We start from the raw sequence: 19,027 nt of genomic DNA, 5'->3' as shown, positions 1-19,027 counted from the left end.
GCAGGGCTAATGGATCCGGGAAGGCTGTAGGATGCAATCCTGCTGTTTCTCCCCCACCCAGCAACCGGAAAGCAGCAATTGCAGCCTGTGGGTCTTTAATTCAGCTCTGCGAAGGTTCCTCCCCATTACAAAGCAGCGGTGCCACCGTAGTCACTGCGCCGTGGTCAGTGCGGATCGGGGTGCTCGGGGCAGAAGCCGTGCGCGTGCACACCCAGCTCGTCTGCCATGCAACGGTTCCAGCCACTGAATAGGGGGTATGGGGCGCAGGGTTTCACCCCGAGGTGCCATCCTTAGCCCCACCGTCCCTTTCTCGGTCAGCCAACGCACCTCCCTCGCGGTGCGGGAGCCCTGCTGTTCCCGTCCCCGGCAGCCGAAGAGCCAGGACGGGTTTTGTCTCCGTCCCGATCCCCGTTTCTTTCCACCCTCCTCCTCCCCGTCCCCGTCCCGTTTCTCTAAGCGGAATCGACTCCGCTGCTTCTCCTCCTCCTCCTCCTCCTCTGGAATTCTCTCTCGCCGGGTTTTCCTTCCCGCTCCCCTCCGTCACTCGTCGGGGCGGAGTTCGGGAATGTCCGTGAGACAGGAGCGTCATGGGGGGAAGGGGGAGGAGGTGGCGGCGGGCGTGCAGCGCTTGCCGCGGCTTCGGCGAGCCCGCGCGCGTGCGCACGCGGACACGCCTCCTCGGGGCTTCCTCGGCTCCTGCCGGGCCGATCCCCTCCCCCCTCCTTTGGAATTCTGTCAGCTCAGCTCGGCGCGCGCTCTCCCTCCCTCCCTCCCTCACACGCACACACTCACTCAGGAGGATCAATGGGAAGGCGGGCGCGCCTGCGCGCCTGGCAAACGGACGAGGGACGGTGGTTGGGAGCGCGAGGGAGGGGGAGGAGGGGGCGCGGGAGCGCGCGTCTCGCGCCGGAGCGGGAGCGCGCCAGGCTGTTGCTCCTCCTGCCGCCGCCGCTGCCCGCGCGAGTGTGCGTGAGTGTGCGAGTGTGAGGCGAGAAGGAGCGCCGGCGGTGGGACCGACCCGCCATGGAGTGACCCGGCGAGCGCCTCCGGGGCCGCTTTCCCCGCCGCTCGCCCCTTCCTCGGCGGGGAGCAGGAGGCGCTGCTCCCGCTTGGCGGAGGGGCCGCCGCGCCCCCTCTCCTTCCCGGCCGGCGCGCGGGGGAGCGATGGCGGCGCGGGGAGCCTGGCGGCTGCTGCTCGGCTCGCTCTGGGTCGCGCTGCTCTGCGGGCAGCGCCCCGAGTCCGCCGCCCGCGCCGCCGCCGCCGCCGCCGCCCGGAGCGCCTCCTCGCCGCCTCAGCAGCACCTCCCGCCCGCAGGTGAGCGCCCGGCGGGGGGCGCGCGGGGCGCCTCGCGAGGGGTCCCGCGCCGCCGCTGCCCCGGCCCTCCGACCGGCTCCGGCGGGGGCCGTGGGGTGCCTGCCGGCGGGGAGGGCCCGGCTCCGTCGGCACGGGGGGTCCCCTTGGCATCTCCGTCCTCGCCCCCGCCGCGGAATTCCCCTCCAAAAGGGAGCCCCCAGCCCGGGGAAGGTCGGAGCCGCGGCCGGCTTCGGAGCGCGTGTCCCGGCGCTGATGCTGCGAAGGAGCCGCCGCAGGCGCCGGCCTCGGCAGCAGCAGGCGGGGATCCCTCCTCTCCCTCTCCCTCTCCCTCTCTCTTTTTCTCTCTTTCTCTTTCTCTCTCCCCCCCCCCGTTTGCCTTCCAGGACTCTGCCCCTGCGTGTACGTGTGTGCGCGCGTGTGTGTGCGTGTGTGTGTGAGGTGGTGCTGGTGTGGATCTTTTGTCAGCAAACCGACCTGGGGAAAAGACTTGGAGATCCAGGCAGGCAGTTGTGGTGCCTGAGATGGGCTGCCAAGAGGCGTTGCAAAGGGGCTCTCTTTCTCCCCCTTTCTCGACCCAGGAAAATCTGCTCTTAGGGATGGAAAGGCAGGCTTTTTTCCCTCTCTCTCCCCCTCCCCACCAGCTCCCCCAAGGGAAAAAAACACACAGGTCTGCTCCACTTGTAAGAGTCCTATCCGGACGTGTTTGGTGTACCAGCAGAGGCCACTGCACCTCTCCATAATAGATAGTTGCTTGTGCCATCTACTACGCGCCTTACTACTCTACTAGAGTAGGAAGAAGGGAGCCCCTGCAAAAGTGCGTCTTTGGTTGGTTATTCATCAATGAATACTCCCCCCCCCCCCCGCCCCATTGCATTGGATGAGCAGAGCTCTCTTGAGATGGAAGGGAAATGGTAGGGGGAACCTGGTGGTATTCTTGTTTAAGGGGGAAAAAAACCACCTGCTTGGCTTTCTGCAAGCATGTATTTTTACTAGTGAAAAGGAGCTGGTGTGTAATGCTGTGGATGTTCATTATCCTTAAGTTATGTCAGGTGCAGCGGCACGCTGACATAGCCTTCAGTCTGGTGGGTGTGTAGTGTGACCCTGTGCTTGTTTACTCTAGAAACCTGGGCAAGGTGGCAGCCTCTTTGAGCTTGTATTAGCAATTAGTGAACTGCCCACATCGCTGGCTTTTTGTATTATTGAAAGTAAAGTTAATTAACTGCCTGAGGAATGTGTAAGTTACAGCCCTGCATTAGGGGGGTGCAAAATGTTTTGAACCTGCAACATTTCACATTTGAAATGCTTTAAATTAAAAATGTGCATACCCTTACCCTGCACTATATGAGGCTAGATTCTTATAATGCCGTAAGGAGAAGCGATATTAAAACAGATAAGAAAATTTAGTCTGCTCAGAAGTAGCTAAAACAGCCTCCAATGGTTATGCTTGATTTTTGACATGACACATCAAGCTATTTACTATATTTGCCATGGTTTTGTTTTTAGTTTCAGGGTATTATATCTGTAGTGGTCTGCATCAGCTTTTCAGTGTATGTAGTATTTCTGGCATAATGTGTATCCTGTGGTTATGGCATATGGCTGAAACTAATGTATTCAAATACAACTGTATTTGAAAATATAGTTGCCAGTGTATATTTTTTGGCAGTAAATGTGTGCACACGTAGGGAATGTTGATTAGAGCACATTCCTTTACCATTTAGCTGGGAAGTTACCTCAAATTTATATTTCTGTAAATCATAATACTGAGAAAAGGCATGTAAACTGCAAATGGCTAACACTTATTTCACCTATTTCATACCTTCCGGTTGTTTTAATTACAACTTTAAACATGTTGCCTGAGGATGATGCCAGTTGTAGTCCAAAACATCTAAAGGGCAACATGTTGGAGAAGGCTGAAATACTGAATAGTAATGAATGGTACCTTTTAAAACTGTATGCTGGTTCTAGTTTATGCCTTATGATCCTTACCTCACTAACAGTTTTCAAGTATATATTTGAGTGGAAGCTTAGTGTCCTTGTGTCCTTCCAGTCTTGACATGTACTTAGATGACTGACATGCAAAAGTCCTGACATGGCAATAGTTGTGGCTACTGATAGTTTGAGAAGTCAGTCATAAATGTTTGGGGGTGTTCTTTGTCTACATTTTTGGAGAGTGACTTAGTACTTGAAATGTTTTGGTTTTCTATTTACTTTTATTTATGTGCTATTCTGTAAGAAAATTTGTTTGTGTGGCTTATAACATAAAACTAACAATCATTATAAGAAATATACAATAAAGAAACAGAAAACATTAGTTGATTAAAATAAAGAGTAGAGGGATAAAAATTAAAGTACACAAATGGTATTAAAATCACAGCACAGTTTAAAAGACCTAGAAAGAAAAAGGTGCTAAAAAGGTAATAGACTAAATGTCAGGTAGCTTTTTGGGGAAATGTATTACTACTGGGAGGCTACTGCTGAAAAAAATCTCTTCTATTATAATTGCACACTGTAAGTCACCAACTCTGACACTGTGTGAAGGGCTTCTGGTGATATGTTTTCAATGTAGATTTAGAACTAGTGCCTACAGATTTAGTACCTATAGGAATGTCTGCACCAACCTGAATTGATCCAGAGCATCTAAGGGGAAGCTCCTTATGATCCCACACTTCAAGGAGGTGAAGGCAGTTGAGGCCAGGAAGCCCTTGATTTTCAGTGGCATCACCAGTGTTTTAGAATACTTTCCCAAGGGAGATCAAACTAGCCTTCTCCCTGATTATTTTTAGAAGGATGTTAAAAATTGAGCTCTTTTGGAGAGCTTTCCAGCTGAGTTCATGACTTGGGCCATCTTTTATTCTCATTTTTATTTTTGCCTTTATTTTGTTTTTGTAATTATTGCTAACAGAATTTATTGGTTTATGATTTTATGATTTATATTTAATTTTTATGTTTAATGTACTGTGGGTATTTTAATTAATTTTTCATATAATGGAAACTGCCAAGAGTCCTTGGATTGCAGTAGGATATAAACATGATAGATAGGTAGATAGATAAATAGATAATAAATTCTGTCCTTGAAAATGGTCATGTTGTAGATAGTGGTGGGTGTCTGCAACTGTCCAAGTGATCTTATGCTACTATGCAAAAAACCTCTGGGATGGAGGTAATGAATAGGAGCAACTAACTGAGTGGGGTACAATGGCTTCATCTCTAAATTGTTTCCCTTGAGAATTGCTGATGATTCACTCAAAGCAGTCAGCCATGACTCTTTAGTGTAGCACTTCACATGGCAACTGTCATAAGACAAAATTTCTGAGATGCTGAGATAGTATAAAAAACTTTTCCCACCAACAAAAAACCTTCCACAATATGTTATTAGAGCAGTGTGATTTTCAACATGGCTGCTAACATTTATTTATTCATACATACATACATCACATTTACATAGCTGCCCATCTCACACAAGTGACTCTGGGAGGTTCCTTTACCTTCACTGTTTGAATTGCTACTATCATCTGCCCAAAGAGCAAGATGGGAGAATTATAGTATCATGGAGGGTAGTGTTTCCTTGAATCAAAGGGAATCCAGGCTCCCCTCCCCCCCACTATACTGTAGCGGTCTCAGTATAATAGAGGAAGGTATGGAATATGTGAAACAATATCTACACCATACTATTGCTGTGATTGTTACCATTGTGATAGATGAAATAAGACAGATAATGACTGAGATAAATGGAATTATCTCAGAGCTGAAGTGAACAACCAGAACTCTTCTGCTTCTAAAAATCAGTTTCAAATACTCTGTCCCAATGCAGGAAGAAACTATGTAGATAAAGGAGTGGAAGTTAGGGTCAATAGAGGCTTCCATCCCTGCATGGAAAGGAGAGTAAATTGCTGTTCTTGGGGCTATTGCTGCAATGGGTGGCCCAGTGCTTTATGCTGTTTCTTCATAATCTATTGCAAAACCTGGGTTTTTATATATCCACTAGCAAAACAAATATAACACTTATTTTTATAAGACAGGTTTATGGAAAATTAATGTAGCTTGATCAAGAAGAGGCAATGTATTTCTCATTTGCATTTCCCAAGACAGGTATTTTTAAAAGCCATGTTAGTTTGAGGAACTAGTGCTCTATTTAACATAATTCAAATTCAGATTTGTGTATTTAAGGTCAGTGACCAAGTTTGACTGGAGAAAATGTGAGAATTCTCCATTATTCTTTGGTGTCACATTGGCTCTTAGCTAGTCTGTCATTGAGCTGGTTCCCAACCATCTGCTCAATGATAAACTGGCTAAATAGGAATTACATATTTCAGTCATTTGCATTATTACTTTGCATCATTTGCTTGATGATGACATAACATCACCTGTGTCCCTCCACCCATGGATTCCCCACAGAGAGAAGGGTTAAAAAGTATGGACAGCATTTTAGCTCTGGTAGAACTTGGTGTCCAGATTAGTAGCTTTGTACCCTTTATTTGAGAACAAGACAAATGTTCTCAAAAGCATCATCACAACAATTAACTTACCAAACTTAATATTTTAAGAGTTGTATGACAAACTTTTTCATATAGTAATCCCTTGATTTAACCAGGTAATACTGTGAAGGGTTATCCATTAAAGCAGAATGTCTGTTAAATGTGAATGTAATTTTATGCATGCATGAGAATGGGATTTTTAGCATGCGTAATTTACACATGCATAAATGGGAATGGAATTTTATGCAAGTGCAGAACCATACAATGTACAGACAGATTTTGTCCATCACATCTGAAATCTGCTAATCAAAGGTATATAAAATTGAGGGTTTACTGTGTTAATGGTTTCACAGTCAAAATGCCTGATGCAGCACTGTTGAACTGCCAGGAAAGAAGAATACCCTATGAGGGAGAATATATGTGTGTGAAAGGCCCAGCTCTCTGAGCTATCAAAGCAGAAATATAATGTATGAGCTTTAGGAAGGCAATTGCCAATTATATGCCGAGATTTATTCTTTTGTGGTTATGATGGAGAACGGAGGAAATGGAACTTTATGCCTATGGGTTACTAAAGTAGGAAATTGTGGTGAGGTGTTAATAAGAGAAAATGTCCAGAATGTGATGGTCAGATTTCATCAGGAATTTATTTATCAGTTTATTTATTGTATTTGTATACTATTAAACCAATAGGGTCACAGCAGTTCATGACAATACAATGTAAACAATCATACAATTAAAACATTAAGAAATAAGTAATTACAGAAAATATAAGGTAATAGCAATAATAATAACAATAGCCCTTGGTTTATACTTACTGATTAAGTCTCTCTGCCATCTAAACTTTTTTAGCTGTACTATTGCTTAAACATTGATTACCCATTTAAAGAATTCATTATCATGCTTTTTATAGTCATGCTAATTTGATTGGCTTTACTTTTCAATAGTATTTTACGTAAATGCACACATCATATATTACAACATAAAAATGTAAAGGGTAATGCATAGCATGAGAAGATTATAAATGTGACTTTCTTCTTTAATCTCCTTGAAACAGATTATTCATTAATAACTTTATGATAAGGATACAATAACACTTTGGCCTGTCTCTTAAGAATACTTGAAACAGGATTCTCTGAAGAGATTATCCATCAGCATTTATTCTCCTTGCGTAGAAGAAAAACTATATGCTATACATGAATGGCTGTATCCATGGAGTGTCTGTTTCTTGCACAATTTAATCTTAAATATATTTCTGCAGTGAAACTCAACATCTTTTTGTCCTTGCCTAAGAAAGAAATGAGTAAATACTTCAGTCCATAATAATCAGCACTAGAGGTATTGAACAATTTGATATTTATTTCCCATAGAAAATAAGTTAATTAAAAACTGTTGGCGTATAGGAGTGGATACCTGCATTCAATCTGAAATAGAGTTGTGAAAAGGAAATTAAAAATATATTGATTAGGTATCCAACTTCCTAAGTGTCAGTTTTGAATTAGTGGTAACTTAGCTCCAGTGTACTCATGATGTCATTGAGAGGGGAATGGGCTGGGAGGATTTGTATCCTTCTGCTCCTAGATGATACCTTTCTGTATATTGCACTGCTTTGAGATGGATATTGAGATATTCATTGTTTTTCAAGCTGTACTTTGCATAAAGTAACACTAGTAACACTCATTATATGTCTTACAAACTAATGGAAATCTAACTAGCATCCTATGTATTTGAGTGAGCATGCATATATGTTTATATTTGTATTTTTGATAAACTAATCGAGTCTGAAATGTCAGAAAGTAGGTTGTAGATTATTCTAAAATGCACAATGTGGTTTAATTGAATTGCAGTATGATGCATCTCATTATGAGACTTCAAAGAGCTAATTAAACTAACATTTATTTATGTGTTTAATAGCTCTTCATTTTTACTTTTTATACCTAGCTTCTTCCGAGTTTCTGCATCTTGTTTTTTAATGTATTTTGGCTGTCATTTCCTAGACAACTTTCCCTGACCCACCCAATATGCAGTACTGTCCCAGGAACCTGATCAGGCCCTTCAAAGCCCAGAACAGTTTGGGTTTTAAAGGGCATAGGAAAGATGAAGTATCATTGCTCTTCCTTATTCTCTCAGGGCAGTGATAGAAAAAGTCACTAGCAATAGCAAGTTAGGTAAATATAAGATTTTTAAATACAGACTTTTTAAAAGCATTGATGTGAAGGACAAAATATCCCTTATTATTATTGGCTAAGAGTCAGTAATAATTCCTGGAATGCCATTGAGTTCAGTCACTACAATATACGTGGTTAGATGTAATGCAATTTCTATTATATGTTGGAATTATGGTCTTTTCTATAATGCTCTGCATTTTGTTGTTATTCAGTTGCAAATAATATTTTCTATTGAAATGTTGTGGTCTCATACACTGAGGTGATCATTACACAGAATTCTTGGATAGGCGCAGGTTTGGGTACAGGGAGAGTTTGTTCTATCGCCTGGCTGTGAAGTGGGCAAAAGCAGCAGCTGGAACAAAATGCCTGGAAGCCTAGTTTCACATAGGTCTGTTCCTAGTTGTCTTTCCTACTCTGTGTTGTATTGTAGTTTGCTTTGTTAACTAATGTACTTGATGATAGACAGGAGGATTGTGAGTGTATTTTATAGTATTTCTCCAGTGCATACTAGACATAATATATTGCAGTTCTGCAACAGTCTGCTAGTCATTAATGATACAGAAGTAATTTTGTTGTGTTGATGTTTCCCATACAGTACTGAGATGCTAGTGTTGGATCCTCAAGCAGTATAAATGGATCCAGTGGGATCTAATGACGTCTGAAAGTAGTGCTGTTAATGATAGTATTTGATACAGTACAACAATTTCCTTTGTAGGTCTGTCATTACATTCTTCAAAGACTGTAGAAGCAATTCATATTTGCATTTTTCCTTTTGATCAGCTGCCATCTTAGTATGTTGTCATTTGGTATATAGACTAACATTTTCCTTTGGTGAGAATATATACAAGCAAGTTAGACCAAAAAATGCTTAGGCTTACCTCATATATACATGTATGTATGCTTGGGTTCCTTGAATATCCTATCACATCACCACTGTAATAATAGTTATTTTTTACATTGCTATAAATATTAACCTTTAAAGAATACATTTGAAATAAATACTATATATTCCAAATTTGAAGTAATGGTTTTTCACAAGTAAATTTTAGCTTGATATGTTTGTTCTTGCACATTATATTATTTTGTAAAGCAGTGTTCACGTTTAGCATAGTTAAATTGTGGTTCTCGGGAATGGGAGATATTTAAACTTTTGAAGACAGGTTTGGTATTATTTAATAACATGTGACTCTATTTACTGAGAACATTGGTGCATTCTTGGATTTATCCTGCAGTATAATAAACATGCTAGAAATACTAGTTTGTGATATTTTGTCAGAATTTATATATTAAATATGGGTAAACTTGACTTTATAATATGAAGTCAAGATTTGTTTTCATAGTTCTAAAGACAGGTATGGGTAATATATTAAGGAGTTATTGTAAGTTTAAGTGGATAGTATAATTATTTTGAATGCAGAATTAAATGAGTTTAATATGTAAACATTAATTGCCATTTGTTTTAATAAATTAAAATATTTGTGTCAGTCACTTCACTTTAGTTTTTCATTGTTCATGTTTCAGATAAAAATGTGCAACTTATATATCAGAATTCAGTTTACTAAGGACTTATATATTCTATATGTTTCAATGTTTATTTAATTATCCCATTTAGTTCAGTAAGATACTCAGCTTGGCTAGATCATATTCTTGATAATTTTCATAAGGTGTATCTGATATTTTACTTAATAGAGCCCAGGTATATTTGAAGCCCTTAACAGGAAGTAGCATGCTGTATGATCCCAGTCATAGTACTTCTGACTGAATCTTCAAAAAATGTTTTTTAATCCAGCCAGTATTGATTTATTTATAATGTGTGAACCCAACTATGACACATATGTTGATAGTATATGGAAAACTGAGATAATATTCTGCTATTTAAATCCAAATTGCCAAAAGCTGAACTAAGCTTTGTTGCTTGTCTGTGAGGAATTTCAGCAGGTAACTTAGATCAGACCCATAGCATTATCAGCTGATAATGCATCTGAGGACAATTGCCAGTTCTTGTTGACATGATTGTATTACATCATGCACACCTTTTGGAAAAATATACTTGATCTGTGATTTTATATCCAATGTAGTGATTCTCTATACCACTACATTGTATATAGTTTTGAAATTGTCTGTAGATTAGATGTGTAATCTGAATTTCTTTCCTTAGTGGATTTAGTGTCTTGGCCACAGTTTGCTTATGGAATTTGTATAATTCACTTATAAGGATGTAACAAGGCAAAGTATAGAGGGACTTTGGAAAATAATTGATTCATTGTGGAATATAGTTTTACAGTCTATACCTTATGTAAATAGTGCACTTTGTAAGTAGCAAAGTATAATTTTGAAACATCTTGTAGTGATTTAAAATAACCATTTGAAAAACTCTTAGGTTGAATGTAAGAATAATGGAAGTTCTCTAGCTCTGAGTTGTTTACTCTTTATTTACTGGCAGTGGTTTTCAAGATTTGAAAAAGGGTGTCTCCACCAGTATTGATGATAGGGATTAAAAATGGTATTATATATGTCTACATGAACCAGTCCTTCCCCAGAGTATTGATCAACAAATGTTTAAGTGTACTTGTATTTATGAGGGAAACTTTCTTCATTCAGATCAAAAATAATGAATATATCTATCATCACTGGAGCCTGTTGTATAGTGTAATGCAGCTGGAAATGTACTTAATATTAATAGTCTGCAGATCATAACACAATTGTTCGAACTAATGTATTCTGTTGGGGGGGAGATAATCCAGAAAATGAAATAAAAGTGTTCCTTTGATGCAGACCTTTCATAATACATTTAAAATTTTAAAAGGGAGTTTGTAGAGATGTTTCTCCTCAGCATACTTAGGAAACTAAAACTATCTTTTTTTCTGTTGAGGGTCATATTTTTTGGAAATAATCTGTAGGAACTGCATGTCAGTAGTGAATAAAGAGTTCAACAAGCAATAAGTGAGGCTGGAGTGGGAGGTGAAGTTACTCTTCTTTCTAATACCTTTGTCCATCCTTCCTTCCTTCCTTGACAGATTGCTCCTACCCAAGATGAATTGATTTTCTTCAGAGGGCTCTTGAAATTAATTGAGGGCCATATGAGATTAGACCAAGGATTGCTTATGGGGTGAAGGCCACAGGTTGCTCACCTGTGGTTATATTTTTCTTAGATTCAAGTAATCAAAATATGTAGCAGTGCTATAGTCTCAGCAAAATTACATGAGGTGAGTGACACTGGGAAGCTCAAAAATGTTGCTGTTTCCTAAATGACTCTTGAGATTCTTAGTAAAAGCTGTACAACTTCTATTTGCACCCCTGAATTTGTGTTTAAAAACGATTTTTGTTTCTTTGAATCTTTCTCAAATTGAATAGAAATAAAGAGTGCATTCTCCTAAGGGGAAAGATAAATTGAAAGGAAAATCCAGTCATTACATTTCTAAATCATTAAAATCATATTTTAAAACTGAAGAAAGAATTTGACGAACTTAAAATAACCAAACTAATCCTCCTAACCTTTTAAAAATGTGCAGGAATTCCAAAATGAAAAGTTTACATGACTCTTGAGCACAAATTGACCTCTTTTTGGCACATTCCCAATTTAAAAGAACATGTCACTCCTCCGTGCCAAACTTTCAAAACAGGTATTACTTTACACTTTAATTAACTGCATACATTTTGAAAGAGAAATAAACTAGTGGGTTTTTTCCACCACAGGCATATAAAGCCTTGCTTCACAGAAGAGAGCACTTAAGCAGGAACAAGGAAGCTTGTGTGATGTGAGCTAAGATTGTGTACTTTAGGGGGGAGAAAGTCTGATTTTGGTGTATAGCTCTTGGCAGTCTCAAACAAAACAGTCAGTGTTCTCTCAGTTTAGAAAAAGTATTCCTTAAAACAGTCTTTTAAAAAAATCTGTTAAGTGAAATATTTGTAAAATGTTACTTTCTCTAAATGGTCTTCTTTTTGTTGGTAGACTTGTACTATTATTTCTGTGGATGTTTGCTTATCCTTTTATAATCATCAGACTTTAAAATTAGGATTCTGGGTTCAGTAGATCTTACTTTCCAAGAAGTGAGTACAGAATTGCAATCTTTGTGTGTGTGTGTGTGTGTGCGTGCCCATGTGTGCATACATATAAAATGGAAAATCCATCCAAGTAATGTTTGGGTACTTTTGCCTTCTTGTTGAGCAGTATTTAGGGATCTGTATCCACAGCAGGGAACAGAAAACAGTGGCTGTATGCAGAACTAAATGGAAATGTGCAGCAATTTTATTGTAAATAGCATCCAGTGTTAATAAGAAAATTGGGATCTAAGAGCTGTAGTGACTTGCCACTCTAATTTGCAGAGGAAACATAGTATTCTACAGATTAGTGTGTGATAATGGCTAAATATTGTGATTAAAACATGTAGACTTGGATTTAAATTCCTTTTCCATCATGAAGTTGGTCTGGGACTTTGGATCAGTCACTGCATTTCTGCTTCATGTATGTCAGTAAGAGGGGGAAAAAAACGGAGTGGAGATTGTATGCTGCTACAAGCACCTTAGAGAAAGGGTGGGATAAAACTGTTTAAGAATAAGCAATAAAATTGTTAGAAACAGTGTAAGAGACTCCTCCCCTCTGTAGAAGCTTCAGCAAAAAGCAAACATTAATGATAAGCATAAATAAATGCTGGTTACTAAACCAAGCTATAACTTGTGGATCCTTGTTCTGTAAGTACTTAATTAATCAGTAATCTTTGTCTTCCATATTTGATTATGGTGATGATAATAATAATAGCCTAGGAAGTTGCCTTAAGAGAACAAAACTGATGTGATAAGAAGCTTCCATCATAACATATGAAAATGATCAAAGAATTTACAATACAAATCTAATTAACTCATGCAATTCTTAGAAAGTCAGCTTATTTCAATTGGTCCCATACATAAAATATACTGCTGAATTATATTTATCAAAATAGGGATGGTAATAATTTCAGGTTTCTAGGTCACCATTTATAAATGCTTTACAATGGTATTTATATCTACCTCCTTCATTTTTGCTCCAGCTAATATACAACCAGGGATCACAGTGAAAAAAAATGGGACTAAAGTTAAATATAAAGAATAGCAACCTAATGGCAATAAGTAAAGCAACCAGCCTTAGAATTCACAGTACAGATACTGAGGTAGTGGATAGCTTCTGCCTTGTAAGATGGACTATCAACAGTAAAGGAACCAGCAGTCAAGAAATACACTGTACTAGCATTCTGCAGAGCAGCAGTGAAGCTGACAGATATGCAATTTTCCAAGTCCTTCTCCTTTTTGAAGATGGGATGACATTCATTCTTCTCTAGCCTTCTGGAGCCTCCGCAGTTGTCCAGGAAGTTTCAAAATTACGAAGAATGGATCTGTGATCACCTCCACTAGTTTTTTTTCAGTACCCTGGGATATAATCCATCTGATCCAGGAGTTTTGGGCTCATTTAAATTAGCTAAGTTCTCTCTTTGTCTATCCTATGCTACAGTTCCCTGGTTCTCCCAGTGATGTAACAGTGAAGAGCTGGAGCTTCATTTCCCTTCTGAGAGGAAAAAAGGTGCAAAACAGGAATGGAAAGTTCTTCTTTTAGCCATCAACCATTACCAATTCACCACTTTCTCATCACAATAGACCTATGCCCTCTAAGCATTGCTTGGATAGAGGCTGAATGTAGTACATCCAGTATGCACACAAACAAGTACATTTCTGATAAATAGTTCAAAGCTTGGGAAATCTCTGTTTGTGCTTCCTAGCCCCTTCTTACAGTTGTAATTTCCAGTACAGTTGGTAAATAGTGTAGGTGCATTACTTTTATTTGTGGAGACCTGGATTTATTACGGATGAGATCCATAGAGTTCCTGGGAAAGATATTTTCCCAAAATGAAAACTCTGTTGTTCAACACTGAACCCTATATTTGTCATTGTTTCTGTTCTAGGAGTAGGAGTATAGTTGGATAGCTTAGTTCTGAAGAAAATTATTAGTGTTGGAACTAGTCAGACTGCATAAGCTTCCTGAAAGGAAGCAATTGTAAAATAACTAGGAAATAGTTAGGAAATGAGGATTTCTACTTTTGCTTTGTCTTCATGTAAAGGGCACAAGATTTTTCTGGCAAGAACTACAGTGTAAAAAAAGAAACCCGTAATTTTGTTGCTTCATTATTATGAAAGCCTTTTTCTACAATTACTTTCAAACAACATAAACTTATTCATTAAATAAATGTTCTTTTGGGTAGAGGTTGATTGTTGGCATGTGATGCTCCTAAACAGCTTTCAAATGGAATGGATCTCATGTTTATATATTGCTTTAATCATAAGTTGACATTTAGGAAGACAGACACCATACTTGGACATTCCTGTCTTCATATTTGATTATCAGTGTGTTTACCTAAAAATGCTAATAAGAAATGAATTCCTAGAAGCATTATAACTTAAAGATAACTTCAGGAAGAGGAGAAATTATATGTATTCCCAACATTATTTTGTGAAATATTGTGGCAAGCTATACAGTTCAATTCAAATGTTGGTATGACATGCATGATGCCGTCTACTTCCCCACCCCCAGGTCACTCACCATTTGCCTAATTACCACTCTTACCTATTCATTGTCTTCTTCCTGTGGTCTTCAGTGATTCTGATATGTGTTTGAGATTTTTTCAACCAATTTTTGACTATTTTCTATGATTTAATTTTTTTTTACAACTAATATTATGCAGCTACTTGTATCTAAAACAGAAAAGGTGTTTCAGAGCAGACTAGGTACACTCATTGCATCTATTGGCCACTCCTTAAAAACCTGTACTATTTTCTGGGGTTGCATAGTAGCCATGTGGCCCCAGAAAAAAATAGACATTTCCGTTAAGGAAGAACCAACAGGATGCAACAAGATTGTCATGTGCTGTTGCTGCCTCCTTAATGCCTCCCTATTTATAACTATTTATTATAACAACTTCTGACAGTTTTAATTTTAAGAAATCAAAATATTTTATTTTTCTTGTCAACAAAACATGCATGCACACACAGAAATCTTCTCCCCCAGTAGGTAGAGTTTAGCTTGGGGGGAGAAGCCCTCCCTCCCTCCCTCCTTCCTTCAAATTCATGACTCTGGGTAGCTAACAATAATTAAAAACAGCATAAAAACAAAACAATAAAGAAAAAACAGCTTACATATAATCCAGAGCAGAGGTAAAAACCATACAAATCAGCACAGCCATTGCACAGGCTCACACATACACCTGGATCCCTAGGCCAGTGACACAACTGTGTCTTTAAGGCCTTGTGAAAGGCTGACAGGGTCAGATCCAATCTAATCTCTTGGGGAATAATGTTCCAAAGTGTGAGTGCCATAACAGAAGAGGCTCTCTTCCTGGGCCCTGCCAGATGGCGCTCCCTAAAGACAGGACCTGGATCATGCCGCATGCCCTTCCTGCTGGACCTTATGGGACAGGTAGTGTAATTGGGAAGAGTCAGTTCCTCAAATAACCCTTAGCCCTAGTATGAGCTTTTAAAAGACTCTGGGTATTTCCATGGGGAGAACGGAGTTCTGTTGGGTCTATTCTATGATTTACCCATCTTTTTTGCTTGTCTACTGTACAACACCACTAGGAAACGGCATCTCCATTTATTGTTGATGTGGTTTCTGGGAGTTATGGGTACTGCATGTTTCTTTAGAATCTCTTGGTAGTAACTGCCCACATTTCTCCTGATGGAGAGAATTAATGGCAAAAGAAAGCCCTTTCCCACATGAGCAGTGTCTTTCTTGGGAAATGTGAAGGCAAAGTTTCTTTGAGTTTAGTAGCTATTGTTAATAAAAACTTTGAGTCAGTTTGGAAGTAATTATGTCATAATTTTTGGTTAAACAACTTTTTGTTAAACTTTTGTAAAACCTATATATATATATATATATATATATATATATATAGTAGTATTAGTAGTAGTAGTAGTAATCTTTATTGTCATTGTACTTCTCGTACAACGAAATTAAATGCCACCCCAGTGCAGCTTTAAAAATATAAAACCATAAAACACATAACACACATAAAAAGTGTGTGTGTGTATTTTCATTCATTCATTCATTCATTCATTCATTCAAATTTGGTCACCGCCCATCTTACAAGAAGTGACTGTAATTGGATGCATGTGGAGTGGAAATAATTGTTGTGAAAAGGCGCTGATTCCTTGGCAGGTTATAAATATTTACTGGTAAAATAAGCCAAAGTTGCTGAACTTCATAGTGCAAATTCATTCTTTACGGTACTAAAAGAACAAATTTGATGTTTCAGCTTTCTCTGTTTATCTGAATATAGTTTAGTGCTTGGAAATGTTTTCATAGGAATTGCAAAAAAATGATTGGGTGAAGGAATTATGTTAGTATTGATTTCATCATACCATCTCATTTACTATCCCCATTGGGAATTCCCAACCTCAGCATTATGACTGTGATGACTGATGGCATAGCTTTCTAACTTAGAAGGGTTGGAATTTGTTATCTGTGCATCTTTGATGGACCCTTTTCTCCTGTTCTAGGCTATCATCTAGTGATCTATGTGCATGTGTCATGTAGATCAGGAACGGACATCCTTCTCCCTCTGAAAGCTACATTGGTCCTTCCCTCCATCCTACCCAACCCCATTCCAGCATTCTCAACGTCACCAAGATCATTGGAGAGAAGAGCTGAAAGAATTTATCACTGGCCATTTTAATGCATTTGAAATTGCAGGTGAAGGAAGATTAAAGCCCCTTTATCAATTCCTTTCCTTGCTTGCCCTCTTCCATCTTGCCACTCTTACAGCTGTTACATTCCATTTTCATTCAAATTTTTCTTTCTGCGAGGCTTGATGACCATATTGTCCTCTTGTGTATAAGAGTGTTCAGTACTCTGCCTCCTGCACTGAGAGAGACAGAAGTGACAGTAGCTGCAACAAGTGGGGAGGGGGAGTAGATTGGACCCATATTGTAATGGATTTTCCCCAAAAGCATTGAGTGAAACCATATGTTGCCCTGTCCCCACTTTTCTGTGGTAGATTGTATCTTTTGGAGCTGCATTTAGTGTGGGTGAATGTATTTTAAACTATATTGATTGTACAACAACTGTAGTTTGCTCCTAAATTTGCTTGTATGATATATGCTTTCTCCCTCTCCATGGTATATTACTACTAATTCTCAAACTTTTCTTTTTCTAGTGACATTAATGTTAGTGTGTGTTTCTTCTCCATTTTTAGTTTCTTATTTTCCTAAGGGACTTCATAAATATTGCTTCCTCCTACAAAGCTGCTGACATGTAGCAAAATTTTCTAATTCATTATTCATGTGATGTTCATTTCCTACGTTTAGGAATTAATGCATCTTCAACTGAGATTTTTTTTTCCATGGCTGCAGTAGGGAAAAAAAGGGAGGCAGGACAAATACTACATGCAGAATTATGTGGCACATGCTAAAATGCTAATCAACAAAATAAAATAGTGTACATAAATATTTGCTATACTTCCAGAGGAATTTAAGGTTATAGGGAGAGGAAATGTGTAATATTTTTATTATTAACACACTGTACTTTATATTGTTTCCTATACAAAAACATCTCAAAATGATTTACAAAATAAAAATACACAATAAAAATAATAATTACAAATAATATTAAAGAAAGCCTGTTTAGTAAAAAATAAATAAATAAATAAACTGGGGAAAGGAAAGAAAACAAAAAACATCCACAGAGAGATGGCCTGGGTGAAGAGGTAGATTTTCAGCAAATGAAATGGAATGTGCCTCACTAATGTTAGGGCAGAGAACAACCATATGATGGCAATCTGTAGCTCTAGGCAGATATCATATACAGTTGATAGATTCCAATCTTGAACTGAATATCAGGAAATTTGTTGAAAACTTTCAGTAATATATGTATTCTGTTCAATTTTTAAGTAGTTTTGAATTCTTCATAATTTCCATATTTTGTTGTTGTTCAGTCGTTAAGTCGTGTCTGACTCTTTGTGACCCCATGAGCCATATCGCGCCAGGCCTTCCTGTCCTTCACTGCCTCCCTGAGTTTGCTCAGTTTCATGCTCATTGCTTCAGTGATGCTATCTAACCATCTCATCCTCTGCTGTCCTCTTCTCCTTTTGCCTTCAATCTTTCCCAGCATCAGGGTCTTTTCTAAAGAGTCCTTTCTTTGCATTAGGTGACCAAAGTATCTGAGCTTGAGCTTCATTATCAATTCTTCCAATGAGCAATCAGGGTTGATTTCCTTTAAGATTGACTGGTTTGACCTCCTAGCAGTCCAGGGGACTCTTAAGAGTCTTCTCCAGCACCACAGTTCAAAGGCATCAATTTTTCGGCACTCAGCCTTCTTTATGGTCCATCTCTCACAGCCATACATTACTACTGGAAAAACCATAGCTTTGACTATGTGGATCTTTGTCGGCAAGGTGACGTCTCTGCTTTTTAATGTGCTATCTAGATTTGCCATAGCTTTCCTCCCAAGGAGCAAGCGTCTTTTAATTTCATGGCTGTAGTCTCCGTCTGTGATCTTGGAGCCCAAATAAATGAAGTCTGTTACTGCTTCCATTTCTACCCCTTCTATTTGCCAGGAATTGATGGGTCCAGATGCCATGATCTTAGTTTTTTTAATGTTGAGTTTCAAGCCAGCTTTTGCACTCTCCTCTTTCATCCTCATCAAGAGGCTCTTTAGTTCTTCTTCACTTTCTGCCATTAGGGTGGTATCATCTGCATAATTTAATTTTTTAAAAATGGTAGAGCGACTAAGTAGAATTAAACAATTAAATAGAATTAACTTGCCCGTCCCCACCATGATTTGGTGTTGAGGGAGAAGTCTGCAAAAGAAAGGTCAAGTTAAAAATGGGCTACAGCTTCTTGTGGAATTACTCACTGACAATGTACAGTGGTACCTCGGGATACGAACTTAATCCGTTCCGTGACTCTGGGCGTATCCCGAGTTGGTCGTAACCCAAAGGAAATTTCCCCATAGGGTTCAATGTAAATCCGGTTAATCCGTTCCGCCCTCTGAATTTGGTCGCACCCCGAGGCAAATTTCCCCATAGGGTTCAATGTAATTACCGTTAATCCGT

General features: G+C 39.3%; 1 protein-coding gene across 5 annotated transcripts in view; it reads left to right on the top strand.

Moving 5' to 3' along the window:
* The first annotated feature begins 872 nt into the window (after positions 1-872).
* NEO1 (neogenin 1) overlaps positions 873-19,027 on the top strand; it is a 73,981-nt gene continuing 55,826 nt past the window's right edge. For 2 of the 5 annotated variants that reach the window (XM_088148457.1, XM_088148456.1), the window contains exon 1: positions 873-1,315. In XM_088148457.1, coding sequence (XP_088004583.1) covers positions 1,165-1,315 — 151 coding nt within the window. In that variant the 5' untranslated portion in view covers positions 873-1,164. The remainder of the gene's footprint in view (positions 1,316-19,027) is intronic. The other 3 variants (XM_088148454.1, XM_088148452.1, XM_088148453.1) reach the window with 2 other exon arrangements.

Source organism: Python bivittatus, unplaced genomic scaffold (genome assembly GCF_059951505.1).
Source record: "Python bivittatus isolate LINGU-HERP-01145 unplaced genomic scaffold, Pbiv_v1 ctg000530_np1212, whole genome shotgun sequence".
In the NCBI taxonomy this organism is placed as follows: Eukaryota; Metazoa; Chordata; class Lepidosauria; order Squamata; family Pythonidae; genus Python; species Python bivittatus.
The sequence above is the reverse complement of the archived record's forward strand: the minus strand, read 5'-3'. Positions and strand labels throughout refer to the sequence as shown.